This window comes from Corvus moneduloides, chromosome 9 (genome assembly GCF_009650955.1).
Source record: "Corvus moneduloides isolate bCorMon1 chromosome 9, bCorMon1.pri, whole genome shotgun sequence".
Lineage (NCBI taxonomy): Eukaryota > Metazoa > Chordata > Aves > Passeriformes > Corvidae > Corvus > Corvus moneduloides.
This window is the reverse complement of record NC_045484.1, coordinates 6,349,539-6,368,288: the sequence shown is the minus strand read 5'-3', so window position 1 is coordinate 6,368,288 and position 18,750 is coordinate 6,349,539. Positions and strand designations below refer to the sequence as shown.

The following is an 18,750-nucleotide window of genomic DNA, read 5'->3' as shown; positions in this document are numbered from 1 at the left end:
TAATCTTACCTGTGACAACAAGGTGTAGAAATACTCTAATCACATTTTAGCCTACCACAGAACCACAAATTACATGCAACATGGTGTCTGTTTGATTTCTGTGTGATACCATTTGCAATTCAGCTCTTCTGTCACAAGCTCTTCTGTGTGTCTCCAACGAGCTGAACACAGCTGTAATGAGGAACAGACCTATCCTCTAGGACTTTTAATCTCTTGAGGAACAACTGGGGACAGCTGCAGAGAATGGAAATGACAATGGTATCATTAAATTATTACTGCACTTAACTGGTATCCTGTTCAGGATCCATCAGCAGGTCGCTACAAGGTGTCCTGCAACTGCAGACACAGCAAAGGAAGTCACTCACAATTTTGCTCACAATATCATCAAATCTGCTTTTAGGTCAGGTCTTTCAGCAAATTAACAGGGAATGCAGTGTACCAGCAACAACAGAGCAATGCTTCATACGTATTTCTAGTACTACTGTGGAGTTAGATTTTAACTCCAATTAGCCCAAATTATGAGCAGCTGCTCTAGGAAATATATTTATCCCACTTTCTCCCGTGTATGGAAGGCACCAGGAGAGATTTTCCACCATTGCCCTGAGGTAGTTAGTTGAAAAGATTCCTGCCAAGCTGTATCCTGCCATGTCTTTACTTCATACATTTCCATATTTTGGAACAGCCTTTTCTGAGGTTTTATTTTCACACAGTGGAAAGTTGCCAAAGGACATATCTGATTCTACCATTTATCATCTCCTGTGGAAAAAGTGTTGGATCCCTGTGTTAGTCTCAGATATCACAACTGAAAGTAAACACACTGCGTACAAGATGCACTGATTTATTAATAGAATAAAACTGAAATGTAGTGACATGTTTTTCCACTGTTAAAGCCAGAGACAATCAGTGTCCCATTTACAGACTCAGTGGCATCATTCAGCAACTCCTTCATACACTCAGACCAACACATCCAGGTCAGGTATTCCAGGAACCATTTCCACACTTCCCTATTACAAAGAGGTTAACAGGGAGTGCAGTCTCCATGGTTTGCAGCTGCAATCAGTCTATGGGAGATTTTCCTATGTTCTCTTTTAATTCCTGAGGCTTTCTCCACCTGGAATAGCTTTTTAAAGCCTTTCAACAGCAATAGAGCAAATCAGCTGAACTTTCGTGGGGTACTAACCTGCTCTTCAGGCAAGAAAATGCATTGAATGTTCTACAAAAATAGGCTCATTTCCAATATACTGTGGGGATTATTCATTACAAGATGTCTTATTGGCTAATTATGGCTAATTATTGGCACTTTGAGGCAACTATAACAGAGAAAATCTCTGCAATGGAACAGCTGTAAATGTAACACACTTTTGTGTGTTTCTACTTCTACATTCTGCAATGTCTTAAACTGTAACCCATCATTTTTGTTAAACCATAGCAGCTGTGATTTCATAGCTAATAGTGTTATCACTGTACAGCTTCATGATTCAGCATCATCTGAAAGGAACAGGCGAAGTGATAAATATGAGGTATTACAACTGACTTTGCAGTTTGCCTCAATGTGCAAATTTCCTTTAAATCAGGAAAGAGCAACCTCTACAAAGGCAATTAAAGTAAGCACTTGGGTTTCACAGCAGGAGAAACCGTTGGAAACTAATCCCTTATGGATACAAAGGAAGACAAACATCCTATTGCAATTGTCAGAATGTGTTCTGAAGCAGACCAAGGTGTAATGTTTCCTCCTGTAGAAATCTTTCTCTTGCACACTGCTCAGAACAGGAACCTGTGATATCAAAAAGCTGAAAATCTTTGGACAAACCCTACTGTTCACTTCCAAGTGTTTCAGGAAGGTACAAAAGCCCATGAAGAGCTGGGCAGTAGAACATGAATGCACACCGGAATGATGATAGATGATGAACCCCAAATGAGTCTTGTGGAAAGAAAAGACCCTTTAAAATTTGAAAACAGTATAAAAGGAAAAGAGAAATGAACTGCATATTACTGGCACTGCTGAAGCCCAGATACAGCATACAGCCACAAGCCTGCAGAGAGTACCTCATCCATAACCACTGGCTTATCTGCATCCAGCAGTCAGGTAGCAGAACAAGCTGGGGAGCTTCCTGAAGTCACATTTACTGCCTGAGTTTGGCTGTCCATGTCGGAGAGGGATTTGGTCCTGGGGTTTTGAGACTGTTCAGAAACTGCAGGAGAAGCAGCAGCATGGTTGGCATGCCGGCTCTCCTGTCCCACAACACTGGGAGCAGGGTTCTCCTTGGCTGTCCCAGCGTGGCTGTGTGACTGGCTGGATTGTCTCCCTGCTTCTGCCTCCTGCTGCTGCAGCATCCTCTCCACCTCAATCTCGAGCTCCAGATTTTCCTCATCTGCCTCCACGTCCAGCTGCTGCATTAACTCCTCCAGCTTCCTGGCCTTGCGGAGCTCGTTCTGCTGGATGATGGTGCACAGGTGCTCCGTGAGGTGCTCCTTGATCTCCGTCTTGTGCTGCAGGTCCAGCTTGGCTGCCACGTACTCGGACTCGGCCTTGTCATAGCGCTTCCTGCAAAACCAGCAGCATTTCTGGAGGGTTAATTCTCACAGCACCTCACAACCTGACACAGGGACTTTAAGAATCCTTGGAATGTAACGTACTCTGCAATGCATTGTGCCAGCTGTTCATGACACGCTGCCACATTAGCAAGAGCAAAGAAAATAAGAGTGAATTGATCAAAACTTCTCCAGACACTTGGGGCTCTGCTGTTGTGCATTCCAAGAGTTAACTTGCTCAGATTGAATCACAAACACCCATTTTTACTGCCTGTTTGAAGAGATGCATCACTAGCAGCAGAAAGAACCCATCAGAAATTGCAGTGTTTTCACACTTCTAATGAACACCCACTTAGTGAACTGAAACACCACAGAGCAGTTTGGTGTTTCTCTAACCCAACCTTCCCCCCACAGATACAGATGCTCGATAGAGCACGTTGACATTTGGATCATGTACTTTTCTGGCTACCCATATACATGTTCAGAAAATCAGGGGCAGCACAGACTGACACAGCACATGACCTCAATACAGATGTAGAATTTTATTGCAAGCATCCCTCCTGACACTCACCTCCTGCCAATTTGCACTTCCTGAGATGATAAATACAGCAAAAAGGGAATACTCTAAGTGTTAACTGAGTTAACACACAGAGAATATCTAGCACTTTAATGGCTGGTGTCCACATTAACGATGTGGACTACACTACATCAGTAAACCTCTGTATTCTAATTCAAAGAAAGATAGATGCAGTCTTGCTCATCAGGAAAGGGAACACATAAAGGCTTATGAAGCACGACTACAGAGCACTCATAAAACTAGTATTAGTAAGGTGATTGAATAAAGAATCCAGCACTTTTATAAAACCAGATTCCAATATCTGCTTAAACAAAGCAACAGAAAGATAGGAGAGGTCCTTTGCTTAGTGAAACACAAGGAAATAAGCCATAGAAAAGCCTTCCCAAATATGTTCTTTTATATAGTAACCACATGACTTTTACCCAGCTGAAAAGGCTATGTCTGCAGTGGGCAGAAGATGCCCACTTATGTTTCCCTCTCAAGAAAGTCAGGATTTCTCTGGGTCAGATACCTGAAGCAGCAAAACAAATGCTACGCTGGAAACATCTGCACAGCTAAACCTTTGGGCTGAATTCACACCTATCAGTCACATCATATTAACAAAAATTCTATTCCACAGCAATTGTCAAATGTTGCTAATTAGGTGTCTGCTCAGGACTATTTAATACTGCACTTTTTGACCGACTGAAATGCTTTGTGTTTTAGCCCTAGAACAAAAGGCAAGTACTAAGAAATTGCTTAAAAAGACTCCACCTAAAAGTAAATTTGCTTTGGCTCATAATGCATAAAATCTACAACACTGGAAGTATCTACCTCACATTTCCAAATCCCTTCCTCAAGAAAACACTTACTAAATTCATGAAAGTCATTAAGATTTTGGTGAAGTTTACCCACTTGTCCTAACAGCATCTCCTTTTGCTATTGTCATTAAATACTGCTTTCCTAATGTCAAGAGCTGCTTGTGCTCTTTAGCCAGTAAGCATGTCAAATAGATACATCATTACAAAACTTGGGTAAGAAGATTTCAGGAGAATTTAATGGCTTTAGAAACCAGATGAAACCTAAAATCTATTGAAGTGTTTTTTCTCTTGAGGACATGAAATTTTGTATTCACATGCAATCAGCAATGCTAACTACAGTTAATCTTAGACATTTCAAATGATAATTACACCAAAGAAATCTTAATTTTTTTAGCTACTGGTCCTATTTCTTTCAAGACTAATTACAATGTTTATTGGCCTGTGGTCATGGTATGGCATTAGTCAGAAGGAGAAATGAACATTTAACACATTGAATGGTGAACCAAAAACCGCGAGTGAGCATTTCTGCTTTATGAACCGGCTGCACAAACATGCTGCTGTTTATCTACTGATGTTGTGGTTTACCCACAGCTAATGTGGTGTTTCCATTAATTTCTTGCCTTTAAGGAACTCATCACAACTAGAGTGATTAAAGGCACATTGTGAAGGGTAAAAGCTTCCCTGTTCCTTCAATTTTTGGTCCTAGTTGCAAAAATACTTCAGCAGGATTATATGTTTTAAGCTTTATTGGTCCCATTGATTCCAGCAGGACCAGAGCCGTCCTAACAAGAAAATTTCCCTGAACAGGATTTTCATTTCAGGACTTTTCAAGAAAAACCTCTTTCCCCCTGAGAAGAAATAAACAACCTTGAAACAATAAAGCAGGGCTTATGGACAACTGCACACTTAAAGCAGGATCTATGTCTTGTGACAGCAGTCTCCAGTCAGAAAACCTGCTTCAGTTCCCAGATTCCGAAGGAAAAATTAGGAAATAAAAAGCATACTTTTACTTCCAGATCTGAAAGCCCCCCGGACTGTGACCACTTTAACTGCACATTATTACAGTGACATGACTTCATTAGTGCTTCAGTGAGAGGAAACAGCATTTTCCCTCCTCTCAGGCAGGGCTATTCCCATTCCCTCCTCCCTGTTTATCTCTTACCGGGCATAGGAGTAGTCCAGGCTGGCCTGGTCAATGCGGTTCCTCAGGATTCCGATGTCAGCAGACACCATGTCATCCAGAGCCTGCAGCTCCTTCTGAATCCTTTTCAGTTTCACTGTTTCAGCTTGAGTTCTTTTGGATCTGCAAAAGGAAGACGATTTTTTTTTTTTTTAATTTCCTTTTCAAGCCTCTCTTCTTGACATACTGGGCCCCATTTCATTTGCAGAGCAACTGACTTCTTTAGTACCTATTCAGAAGGTTTCTCCTTTACGGTGTAGGGCTTTTGATCTTTTTTAGCATCCACAGGGATCTAAAATGCCTACTATTAAAGGACTATGGCAAAATTACGTAATGACTATAATCAAAGTGCCTAAAATGGATTGTGTTTCTTCACTGTGGAAACACACAAGAAGCTGCTGTATCTAAGTAGTTCTCAGTGTAAGGAAACAGGAAATGGCTTGGGGGGAAAGCGAGAGGGGGAAGGGCTTTTAGCCCTGCAAATATCCCCTTTCAAAGAAGCTCAGTTAGTAGGGGCCAAAAAGTCACCTAACCTAAGCTTGATTTCCATTTTGTAAAATTATTCCCAAAAGGCCCAGCCAAATCCCAATGAAGTGAATGGAAAGTTTTACATCAAATACAAAGGATTTCAATCAAGCCTTATGTAACCTTTTTCAACTAGGTCTGTTCATTCCTAAGTCCTGAAAATGAAATGTTACTAACGGCAACAAGCTTTGATGGATTTAATTCCCAAGGAAGCTAAGTGACTTTCAACAAGCTTTTATACCGCATCACTTTGCCATCATTCATCACCACCAGCAAAATGATGCTTCTCAGCCACTGCTTTACACCCAAGGCAGGTACCTGAAAGCAAGACTAGGTGTGCAGACAGTGCCACCATCTCCCATTTGACCAGCTGATGCAAGTGGAGGAAAACAGACATCCTGTGGTATGGCTGTGAGCCTGAGTAAGGCCTTGGAGTGACAGAAGTAACTCCTTAGCTATCACCTTCAGTGTCTTTTCTCTCCTCAGGCTTTGCTTCCAGGAGGAAGAACCAAGCCTGGTGGCCACACCCATGTTTGATGTCCTACAGTGACTCAGAATAAAGATGCTTGTGTTTTATCTCTGCCTGGCAAACGAAATTTTCAGGACTTTAGCAGAGTACAGGCTGTGTTCACCTGTGCTACCCAAGGGCTTTGATTGGCAGAACATAACACCAGCCTAGGAGAGCACTGCAAGCCTGAAAACTTCACATCACTGTCCTTGATCCAGTGTTATCAGCTGTTCCAACATCCCTCCCTACAAACTTTGCCTTCCCTGTAGTCTTAAACTACCTTGGTGGACAACACCGTACAATGCCTTAAAGCCTGGTCTCCTGAAGAGCAAGAGCTAACAACTGTGAAAGTATGTACATTTCTATAATTTCTAGTCATCCAGTGGTAAAACAGTACCTTCTTAAAGCTGATCATCTTCTCTTTTCAACATTTTTCACACACTAGTGAGCCGAAAGTCTAAACAAAAATAGCTGTAGTTTCTTCTCATAGGTTATGAATCACATAAACTTCCCTTGCATCCAGCAAAACCAAATCAGGACCAGAACAGGGACGAGCATCTGAGCACCCCAACTTCCAAATACGACCTCACTAACAAATTCAAGTACTTCAGCTAATCCTCAAGTTGTGTATTAACTTTTCCATCTGTACACAGAGCTGCAGCTTTGGAAGTGTGAAAAGCTTAGTCACAACTTCTTAGCCAGCACTTATCGAATGGAAATGTCCATCACAGCTGCTCACAGAGCACAGAGAGGAGGAAAAAGTAAAATTTAAATCAAGATATGTAACTGGTTGCAGATGAAGAGTAACCCCTTCGCCAGGCTCAGCCCCCACCTCTCAGCAATAGCTCTGGCCAGGAGTGCCTTCTTGCGTTTATTCTTCTCTTCTATCAGACGCTGCTCTTGCTGGAGGATTTCCCATCGGGATTTTTCCTGTCTGCTCATAGACAAGAACATAAAAATTAATAGAAAGTTCATTTCTCTCCCTGCTCCCCATATTCTAACACAAATATTCACTGTCATATATTCTGGAGCAAACTCTTAAAGTCGAAGGAAAAACAAACACGTTTTGGTTCTGAGGAAAGAAGAACCATGTGCAAGAAGCCATTCAGACCAATAAAACACTTCCAGATGAAACCTGCTGATCAGAACTAAAATCTGCATAACCAAATAAGCTGCATGGAGCACTTTTTCAGAAATGGATGGAATTTTTCATTTAAAGGATGTGCTTCCCTATCAGGCAGAAGCAGTTTCAAGTTTGTTACTGGCTGCTACAAGTCACCATCTGCTCAGTCTGCCAACACAGCCTCTTTTTTGGAAATGTTTTTTTCCATAAAACAGATTCTTTCACAGGTCTGCTTTACAATACAGCTGAATGATACAAATGAAATGGATACAAATGAAAGGCTAGTAAGAGTTAAAATGACAATGAGCAACAAGGAAGAACAAGAATTTGCTTTTGCCACCAGGGAAGGACTGATATTGATTCCATTTCCTAGGCTACATCTCCTAAGAGATATAACCATCCCAAAAGATGGAAGGCCAGGCCTCAGGTGAGGGGGCACAACCTGTGTCAACACAACCAGGCAGGATTTAGGAGAAACAAAGAACTGCTTTGCTGCTTTCACCACACTCTGTTCTTCATGCCCTCTTTCAGGGAGCCTGAACTGAAAAATACCCTAATAACTCAGCTGTTAACAAACATTTCTGCACATCTCTTCAGATTTGTCCTCATCACCCTATTCCTAAAACCTCACACATAGAAATATTTTTAGTAAGATTTAAATTCAAGCATCCAGGCTGAGATGAATCCAGCAGAATCAGGAGGTGACTGCTGCAGCTAAATGTCATTTGCTTTCCACGGTGAGAAAAAATTCTCTGCAAAGCTCCCGAATCAAACAGTGTCTGTGCTTTTCTCACCACAGAAATGAGATGAACAGCCAGTACTACTGCTGAGCTGCATCCACTGGAGGAATTTGACTTCTCAAAGTGCTGCTATCCTGGTGTAGGGACTGCAGGCAGGTGACCCCAGCCCGCAGCTGGGCAGGGAAATTACAGGCAGCACAACCATCAGCCACAGCCTCTCAAGGCTCATCCCTGCAAAACAGAACCTCCTGGATCCTTTTGAGTCTAGAATTTGAGGGGAGCCACGAGCTGCTTCTCCATACAGATGCTGCCACATAGAAAAGGGAATGATTTTACCTCTCAAAGCTTCCTATCAGACACAGAAAAGTTTACTTCACAATGAAACAATGAATCAATACAGAATAACAAACCCCACCCCTTGATTTTACCGACTTACTAACAATTCCACTTTCTTTCTCTCCACTTGGGTGTTGGGCTTTGCAGGGCGGGGCTGGGCACTTTCCCTGCCATTACAAGACTCTCCCGGTGTCATTCCCTCCTGCTGCTCTTGGCTGTCACTTTGCCTTTGATCCCCAGCGGCAGGAGGACAAGGTGTTGGCCCGGGCTGCTGCGGGTGACAGGGCTTGGGTTGTGGTGCAGAAAGCAACTGCTCTGGAGTGACACGGGCTGCTTCTCCCTGCAGTCCCAGCTTCTGGCATTGCTGCTTGAGGGCTTTTTCCCGTTGCAACTGCTTCCGAGTCTTGGTCACAGCCTGGGGGTGAGTCTTGGTCACAGCCTGCTGCAGCGGCTCCGAGGGCTCGTACAAATCTGTCAGTGGAGAAACAGGATTTAAAAAAATCTCAGTATCAAAGACAGACTCTGACAAAGCTGTGCTGGGCAAGCAAAAATCAAAATAAGGAAAACCCAAGCCAGGGTGTCACGGGAAGGCAATGTGGGGGAAACCTCAGGAGCCTGGAAAAGTTTTGTTAGCCTAAGAATCAGGAATTTTCAAGGATACCAGTATCCCTAAATGAGGAGAGGGAGGAATAAGAGGCCTGGACTGCAGGCCTAAAAGAGAAACCATAGGCAGGAATGAGGTGACTCTTGGGATAATCATGGAGAGGCAGATCAAGGGCTAAGGAAGGGTCCCTGCCAGCCTGGTGGGCAAACTGAGGTAATAAAGTGAAGAATGGGGAAGAACGAGGTAACATGTGGGCAAAGAGGAGGCTGGAAGCATGAGTGGGGTATCAGGCAGAGACGTGGGTGCAGGACAAGGGGTTGGAGAGGCTGGGATGTTTGTGGGAGAAGTTGCAGGTGGATGAGGAGAGCAGGAGGAGATGCAGCTGGATGGGAGAGACCGAGGGGCTGCCTGGGAAAGGGCAAGCGTTTGATGCGGGGATGGACAGAGGGGTGTAGGGGCTGGGGAGAGGGATAGAGGTGTGAATGGAGGGGCTGAGGGAAGGGTTAGAAATGTGGATGGAGCGGCTGAGAGGAGGGACAGAGATATGGATGGAGGGGCTGAGGAGCAGGACAGAGCGGTGGGTGGAGCGGCTGCGGAGATGGGGTGCTGAGGAGCAATGGGAGGCAGGTGCAGCTGCGGGGGCTGACGGGGTGCCGAGGCCCAGAGTCTTCCTCCGCGCCGCTCCCGGCCCCGCTGTCCCCACTCCCCGGGCGCTCCCGGCGCGGCGCGGTCCGTACCTGGGCGCTGTCCCCGCAGCCGCCGCAGCTCCTCCTGCGAGAAGCCGGCCCAGGTCTCGGCCATGGCGCTCCCTCCTCCCGCCGCGCAGGCCCCGCGGCTGCCCCGCCACCGCCGCGCCACCGCCGCAGGCGAACGCCGCGGACAGCCCGGCCGGGGGCCTTGCGCCGCGGCGGCGGCGGGGCGGGGCGGGCAAGATGGCGGCCTGAGGGGACAAGGGGGAGAGGGCTCGGTCCGTGTGGGGCCTGAGGGGTCCGGAAATTGCCCGTGCTCCGGGGAAAGCTGCCCTCGTGGGCACATCCCGGGACTCCTGAGAACCTCGTGCCGTAAAGAATCACAGAGCCAATTAGGCTGGAAAAGACTTCTGAGCTCATCGAGTCCATCCTGTGACCGTACAGGGCTCACTGGGTCCCGGCTAATGGGGCTTAAATGGAGGGGGGAAGCCGCTCCCGAAAAAAGCATACAAACTTCAAGGAATACCACACGTATCCCCATGTAATTTATAATTCGTAATTAAGTAGTTGTAAGAGTAGGTCAGATCCTGCTCCAGCATGTCTAGTAAGTTACAGTGACAACACTGTGAGGAAATCAGGGAATCCCTGAATGGTTTGGGCTGGAAGGGACCTTAAAGTTCAACCAGTTGCAAACCCCTGTGATGGGCAGGGATATCTTCCACTAGACGACGTTGCTCCAAGCCCTGTCCAACCTAGCCTTGAACATTTCCAGGGCTGGAGCATCCACAGCTTCTCTGGGCAATCTGTGTCAGTGCCTCACCATCCTTACAGGGAAGAACTTCTTCCTAATATCTAAACTCAATCTCTCCTCCTTTAGTTTAAAACCATTCCCTCTTGCTCCATCACAATCTGCCCATGTAAAAAGTCACTCTCCCTCTTTTTCTATAAGCTCCCTTTAAGCACTGAAGACCATCAGGGAAAAGTATTATTTTGCCCATACTGATGTTTTTTAAGATCTGCTTTGACCATTGTGCACAAGAGTACACACACTCACTCTCACCCTTAGGTATAAACTGAAAAGACCCCACAACCTACAGCATTATCCCTCAGTATCCACAAAAATAAACATTTTCGTGTCCATCCCAAGCTCTTGTGGCTGCTGTAAGCCTGGCAGAGGCCCTAAGGACAAGTTCACCTCCCACTGGGAAAGAGCCGGCGGGAGCACAAAGGCACGAGCCCCAGGCTTAGCTGCAGCAGCCCAGGGGAGGCTTAAATAATATATCATGGGCAGTAAACAGGAATGTTTTCAGTGCCTCACCACATCCCTGCCCGGCTCCAATCTGTAAGGGATTAGTCAAACTCCGAAGCACTGCTGCCTCCCTGAGCAACCCCTTAACTCCACGGCTGTGTAGGACTCTGCGACTCACGCGGCCGCACTTCCAGCAGCTCCCGTGACTAACACATCCCATAAATACCACTTGGAGGGGAAGCAGCCCTGAGCTGGTAGGCGTTAAGCATTTCTGATCTGATTTGAGTGCCTTGGGGGAACAGGAGTGTCACCATTTTTCACCTGCAGCTTAGCTGTAGGACTTGGTGCCAAGCAGAGATGCTGATCCAGCAGAGGAGAAGGAGAGCATGGTCATCTCATCCAGGAAGTCCTTCCTGGGTAAGCCTGGGGCAGAGGGATGCTGAGCAGCCCTTCACACAGGATTTTGGCTTCTCTGGGAAACCTGACTGAGCACAGAAGAGATCTGAATGGGAACCATAATCCAACCTTGACTCAAACGCTCTCAAACTCTGGGGAGTCCAGATGGCAGAACCAGGTGTCAGCTTGAATTTTACAATGGAACAGTGTTGGCCAGCCCTACAAGGGTTGGCTTACAACAATGTGTAGGCACCTAATTCCCTTTTGGATGATTATATAAGAATCGTTAATCTAAATCTGATGTCTAAATCACACTAATGGGCTGTACCAAACCCACAGATATCGACTGAATGTGCTTTGCCAAATACAAACACCAGATCTCATCTTGAACCTCAGTTCTTTATTCTTGCAAGTTTTAGCGCTACATACAAAAGTGAAGCACCATAGTCACTTTATTGCTGCAGATATCCCAGGCACAAAGCTCCCACGCATTTTATAGAAAAAGTAGAAAGAGTTTGGAGTTGTTAACTCCAACGCTATGGGCAAAGCAGCAATCCCTGTTAACAGTTTCCACCAGCCCAAGGTTTAATTGCCAGCCGTTGGGCCAGCTTGCTCCAGGAACAATTACAGCACAGTGAAGTCATTTCATGGAGCATTTACCAACAGCAGGTTTAGAAAACAGAGGCTGGCCATGTTCTCTGGCTGATAAAGTCCTGTGAGCAGAACATGGCACTGAGTGTTTGCCACCTAGGAATTAAGTGTTTTCCAGGCAAACACTGCTACAGCGCAGGCTGGACAAGGTAAAATGAGGAGAAAATAGGAACCTTTTCCATCTCTTGGACTGATATCCCCAGGAACAACACAAACCTTCCTTTAACGTCTGGGGCTGGATTTAAGTCCTGTATCTTTCTGTGCTTCAAGAGCTGCTCTCTCATGAGCAGACCTGGAGACCTCCATGACTGCTGCATCCGTTTTCTCTTGCCCTAATTGCCCTGGAGTCTGGTGAGTAGAAGCAGCCAGCACCAACAGATCACAAAAACATCTTTTCTTGTTCACTTCCCAAATCAGTGTGGAAATGTCATCATGGGGTGGCAAATTGGGCTGCCCAGGTCAGACCTCAGGGTCAGACCTCAGATGACATTTCAACCCAGGACAGAAGTAATTTGTACCAGGGCATAACTTCAATTTGCATCGGTTTCATACTGAAAACATCTGGGGATTTCAGGAGCCAAATAAGATCTTCCATGGAGGGTCTCCCTGACTTAGAAGTATATTTTAAACTTGATTCTTGCACTGCTCTGCACTCTGCCACAGTAACACACAAAGCAACATTTTCCCAATAAAGGATTGAGCCCTAATGCGAGACAGAGAAAGCCTTGCATAGGGAAGGAGAGTTTCCTTTCTGCTTCTGTTTCAGACTCTGTCATGACCTTCCAAGGACTCCGGCATATAAATCAAGAGATCTGGGGAAAAAAACTTCCTAAAAATAGCAGAGCCAAAAATTCCTAGATCAGTTTAGCCCTCTTTCTAATGAAAAAAAATCTATCAAACTGTACCCCTGGCAATACTACCCCATCTTTTACCAGATATAACACAGGCTGCCTTAGGAAGAACCATTGTGTCCAGATAAGCCACATCACTGTGAGAGAAAGGAGCAAGCCTTTCCTTTAGATAATAACTCATGATTTAATTTGTCCTTTAGAATCACTTTTGAGATCCATGAAAATTTATTTTGTTGATTTTCTGCTGAACTGTCTCAGGCTTCAAAGCCTGAGATGAATAATTTAATTTCTTAGCACATCTCTGAACGTAAGAGGGCACTTCAGGTGTGGAGGCTGCAAACACGTGTGCACAGAGCCGTAACTCCTCTGCAGCCGGCTGAAGGCAACCAAGTATTGCCCATTTTCCAGGGGCTGTGGATTACATTCTGCCCAGAGCTTTGTATCAGTACTGCTCTCTGCATGCAGTGGGTTTTTTCACTGGTTAAACACCCCAAAGGCTCAGTCAGGAAGTTCCAGACACAGAAACCAAGGTGGGAATTAGCCTGGCTGCCAGGCCCAGATCCGAAACAGCCTGAGTGTGTCTTCAACTTCAGCCATGTGCTGACGCCCAATTCTTTAACTGGGTCTTCCTGGGCGGGTCCAGGGAAGTGCCAGGCTCTGCACCAGCCTCCTCCTGACCACGGGCTGGGGCTCCAAGTGCAATGAGAGGAGGCTGTTACAGCCCCTCAGCTCTGGGGGAGGTTAGCAGTGGGTGCTGGGTGTTTTACTCTGCCGTAGTCGGCATTTAAAACTAGTGATACAAACCCCTGCAACACTTCAAACATGCAACTCCAGTGTTACCCTGCAGTTACCATCAGTACTGCAATGGGCTGGCTTGGGGATTGATGCAAAAATGCCAGTGTATCTATGGAAGTAGTGTTTGTGCTGTAAAATCAATTATTTGCATTCTGGAGCAAGGCGAGAAAAACGAATTAGAAAGTTCAGAATTATTCCTTCTCCTCAGTTTCTGTTCCCTTCACTGCCTGGTAAGTGCGATACGTCAGCACTGTCATTTCTGGGACCAAGGCAGTCTTTTGGTTTGTAAGAATTTCATAGGGAAACCAAAATCCACTTATCTAAAGAGCTACTGAGTGAAAAAAAGTGTCATAAGACTTACTGGTTTTTAAACAAAATAAACCAAAGGTTTTCAACATCTTTTGATTTGTTGATCTGTACACATTTTCTAGGGAAGACGCACACGTCCCAAGGGTACTCTGGGCTGTCAGCAGCCGAACTGGGGGGAGATGGTCCCACAGGGACTCCACACCATTGCAGGGCTAAACCTGCTTCTCTCTACATCCTGTGCAGAGCTGGTGACCAGCAGAGCTGGGTGGGGAGAGCAGGCTGTTTTTGCAGGACACTTCTCATTACAGTGATGTGTTTGCTTTGAAACTGAGCCTCAACACTCTCAGCTTTTAAGGCCTCCACCCCACGTTTTCATGTTTCAACTTCTGAGCTTTTACCTTAAGATAAGTTCAGCTTTCAAAAACTAAAATCTGAACTGGAAGGAAGCTCAGCATGCAATATAAATGTTTTCTTAAAAAAAAAAAAATTCGTACTGACATTTTTTGAGTCTTTCTTTCCTTTGCTGTGAGTATTTAAGATAAATTTTCCATACAGACAAAGGTATTGTGTAGTAATTCCTCATCTTAAAGTATTTAAAAAATCTAAACAGGATTAAAAGCTGGCGTATTAAAAGCACCATAAAAAAAAAAAAAAGAAGCTGGTAAAACAAAATAAAGATCATTACTACCAGAAATATCCTGAAGATTATAAATTTACCATTTTGGCTGGCAAAACCAGAGCTGAGCAGTAAAACAAGTGGAAATGAGCAATTATTGATATGTATTTTTATATAGTTTAAGGAATATTGTTGCAACTAATTCCTTTTAAAAGATACTACATATCATTAAAAGAATACTTTTTATAACCCCAAGGTTAATATTTCATGACAGTTCTAGAATGCTTTTAATTGCATTGCTTAATGTAAAAGTCGTAATTCAAATATTTGTACAGAAAAACTAGAAAGCAATTTCTTTCATTCTAACCCTTTGTGTAAAAATTATAATCTAGCTGTCAAAACAGTTGATAGAACTAAAGATTTGAAGAGAAATTTGCTAAATGTTTATTATCTTTGGCATAACTTGAGTGATTAGAACCACTGCACTAAACAAATTGAGTATTCATCAAACAAACTTATTGTTGTTCTACACTCGAGAGAATGAACTGTGCTTGTTTAGTCTGGATGGGAGAGAAGTGTGGGGAAGAAGACATGATAATAGTCTTTAAATATATAAAGCACAGCTGTAAAGAGACAGGATAATGTGTTTTCAGGGCCTGTGGAGGATAGGTGAAGAAGAAAGCGAGACTCAAGCTAGAGATGAGGAGTCAGGGCAGCAAAATGTGGAGAGAATTTACTGAAGACCATCACAGAGTCTCCAGATATTTTTAACAATAAACATCTGCTGGGCAAGGTCAGTGCAGCCCTGGGACAGAAGATGCAGGTTTTGGAGATTTCAGGTGTGTGAATCCCCACACAGGTTCCAGAAATGGGGACCCACAGAGCCCCCATGGATTCAGGCTGCTCTGCAACCTTGCTTTCTGCTTCACTTTTGTTGTCCCATTGGAGACAACCCACATCCCATGGCGGGTGCTGGCTGCCAGCTGAGGGCTGGCCAGCTCCTGACACCTCTCCCAGCCTTGTTCCTGTGACTGTGGTGCTTCCCACACCATTCCCACCTCTTCCCACTGCTGTCACAGCCCCATCTCCCTCCCCATGGGTACACACGTCTGCACCACCAGCTGTACCACTTTGGGTGCCAACCAGCCATGCAGCTCCTGCCACCTCTGCAAGAGTCTGTGTGGGAAATTCTTGTCTTTTCAGGGCAAGACAGGACAGATGGCTGCCAAACCCAAGAGCCAGCAGTGCTTGTAATATGTATTTGCAGTAGAGTATTATATGATGTGAAAATCTCGTTATTACCATAAAGTGCCAGTTAGCCCCAATGTGACAGCCGAGCCTGGCATGGGTTGGTCCGTTCATGTCTCTCCTTCCAGCTATACAAGGAGGATGTTGTCCTCTCACCTCTCCCAGCTCTGCAACCCAACGCATTGGTGGGCTGAGACAATTCCCTTCTGCAAGTGAAATGCTGCTGACCCTCAGGGAGTGGCGAGGGATTCTGCTCCCATCCTGCTGCATTCCCACAAAGTGCCCCAGAAGTGCTGCTGTTTGTGTGCTGGAGGCCTGGCACTGAATCAGTGCAGGCTGCTTTGGCTCCACATGTTCAGTGCCAAAGGAGGATGTGTGACACCACCTACCTTTTTGCAAAACAAGCACTCACTTTTCCTGTAGCCTTGCAGCAAGACACTCTTCATGAAGCCTTGTCCAGAGCACAGCCACCTTGTTCGGGGTCTCTGGAGATGTCTGCAACACAAAGAAGAAATACACGGCAGAACGACCAAGGAGCCAATGCGGAGACCAGCAAGCTGCAGGCACTTCAGGACACGCACTAGTTTGCATCCCCTCCCCATCCTGCAAGCACTTAAGCTGCAACAGGCAGATGTGCAGGGTTAGGACCTCACCATCCCTCAGCTGCCTGGTACTGCCCTGCAGCCACGATGAGAGGTGAAGGGAGCCCAGGTCAGCCAAGATATCGTCAGCACTGTAAACAGCTGCTCAGAGGTAGCACGGCAAATTGTGTGTGCAGCACTTCAGTGTCAACCTGAACAAACTCTACCCATGTCTGGAGGGGCTGTGCCGCCCCAGCTCCTGAGCACTCACTGAGCTCCGGGGGATGATCTGCCTCCACCTGCAGCCTTGGCCACTGGCCACCCCACAGATAACGCCTGCTACAGTTTGCAAGTCTTTAAGATGAAACATTGTGTCTTTCCTGCAATAAAGTTCACAAAATGTCGATGCTTTGTCTCTGTAAAACAAGCACACAAAAAGAAGATATAAAACCCCACGTGTTTATGGATGCTCTTAGTGAACTGCTTTTTGCCAAGGCTGGATCTGTGAGGAGGTTTTCAAAGGATTGCAGTGCTTGGATTTCACCAAGGCTTTAGGGGGTAACTTCTTTCCATGGCTTTGGAAAGTCCCCCCCATCAGTTGGTTGCTGCTTTTCACAATGTTTGTGTAGAGGGGTTTTTTGCAGCACTTTCTGTGGGAAGAGAGTGTTTACTTTAGTTTTTGAACAATGCCATGACTGCACACCAGCTGACGCCCCCAGGCTTACCAGGCTTACCAGGGCCAGGTACTAATGAGGATTTCCAGGTGCTGGTGTCACTGGCAGAGTTTGAACCAGAGCTATAAAGCCTGCAGACAAGCAGGCTGCTGGCCAGGGAGGCTTAGCAGCTCTTTGGTGAGCTATCCGAGATAGCTGGAGAGAGATTTGTACCACACCCTGGCTGCAAACTCTGATATCACAGACCTCGGCCTGCAGTACCTCGAGAGGGTAATAAAGTGAGCTCTGATTGAAACAGGAGCAACTGTTTTCTTCTAGTGGTGGAATATTCCGGTTTTGGAGCTGAACTGAAGAGGAAAGACTTAATATAATGAGGAAAGCTCGATTCATTTTGGGTCAACCAAAAACATTTTGCTTGACCAGTAACAAAATCTTCTGATTTGCTTGGAGACTATTCCATCCTTTTAAAAAGTCGAGCTAAAAAACCACAACCCTTTTCCTTTTAAATTTAGGTCTATTGAAAATGCAAATAAAGAAGAAAGCTTCAAACTAAATAATGTTCAATAAAGCAAACTGCTTCAGCCTGAAAATGCTGAAGTGAAACATTTCAATATTTAAGGAAGGAAAGGAAGACTTCTGTTGTTTTGTTTTGTCATTGACTGACTTTAGCCTAGATTTGTGAGTTAGATTTGTGAGTTATTTTGGTTGCCTTCATTTTCACAGGGGACTTAATTTTTTATTTTTCAACTCACTTAGTACTCTCTTCTTGTTCAGTTCAAGGTACAAATGGTCAGGTTCAGCAAAGGTTCATAAGAACATGACTGAGCTGACAAGTTGCACAAATGTCAGGCAAACTTCAGGGTTTTTTTTCCCCTGTTGCATTTTAGTTTTCCTTTGAAATTGTACCTGAATTTCAAGAAGCTGTGGGGTACTCAAGCGCCCCAAAACATGCATAGAACAAAACCGCCAAAGTCTGTGTGCTCTGCTGGTTAACCTGCACACTGCAAAAATTCAGATGCCATCTTCAGTCCTGCAAAATATTAAGACAGGCATTTAAGATTTATCCAAGTGATTAAGCATGAGCAGCTTGTAATTGTTTCCAGACCCCTCTCCTAGCAGGAGAAAAGGCTCTGCAGTCCCTGTCCACGTGCTCAGTGTAGCAATACGCTCACAGAGAAACTGAAGATGAGCTGGGGAGGACAGATATCCTGAGTTTTGAGAACAAGCCAGCATTAACTTTGAATCCAGTATGGACTGTCCAGCTCAGAAAAGCAGGATTATTTAGCAGCGTACATCAGGGCACGTCTGCATCCTGCCTGGAGCAACACCTGTGCACCAGCAACTGGCAAACCCTCCTAGGTACACGTGGTCACATTCAGTCTGCAATTTTTCATCTGGCTTGGGAGTGTTAAATGAAGATCAACTGCTGAAATCAGCCTCATTTGGGGAATCTGACTCTGTCTGTGCTTACAGAGAAGACCTCTGTCCTCCAGGTTTTATATGAAGCCTCAAAGATTGCAGACTTTCTGTGTAAGCCACAAAACAATTCAGCGAGCATCTGGAGAGAGACTTGCCTCACATTCCAACTGTCCCTCCATGCAAATCTACTGATGGATTTTTCCCACAGACTCTTTGGTCATGAAAAGAGATCTTCCACAACTTGCTCAGGGCTTCAGAAAACCTCAGAGAAAACCGCAGCAGCCCCAGCCCAAGTGTGAAAGCAAATGCAAGGGTTCACCCTTGCCTTTGAACACAGCAGGGCTCTA

At 45.2% G+C, this 18,750-nt stretch overlaps 1 protein-coding gene across 8 annotated transcripts; it reads right to left on the bottom strand.

Moving 5' to 3' along the window:
- Nucleotides 1-822: 822 nt before the first annotated feature.
- GORAB (golgin, RAB6 interacting) lies at nt 823-16,744 on the bottom strand. Of its 8 annotated transcripts, XM_032118324.1 has the most exons (6): nt 16,383-16,608; nt 16,142-16,224; nt 8,414-8,792; nt 6,955-7,056; nt 5,072-5,212; nt 823-2,545 (listed from the first exon to the last, which is right to left on the bottom strand). In XM_032118324.1, the coding sequence occupies exons 2-6, from the start codon at nt 16,173-16,175 to the stop codon at nt 2,083-2,085; spliced, it is 1,119 nt and encodes a 372-aa protein (XP_031974215.1). In that variant the 5' UTR covers nt 16,176-16,224; nt 16,383-16,608; the 3' UTR covers nt 823-2,082. The 8 variants fall into 8 exon arrangements, with proteins under 8 accessions (XP_031974215.1, XP_031974211.1, XP_031974212.1 ...); XM_032118320.1 differs by having other exon boundaries at nt 16,142-16,608; XM_032118321.1 differs by having other exon boundaries at nt 8,426-8,792; nt 16,142-16,594.
- Between the last annotated feature and the right edge of the window lie 2,006 nt (nt 16,745-18,750).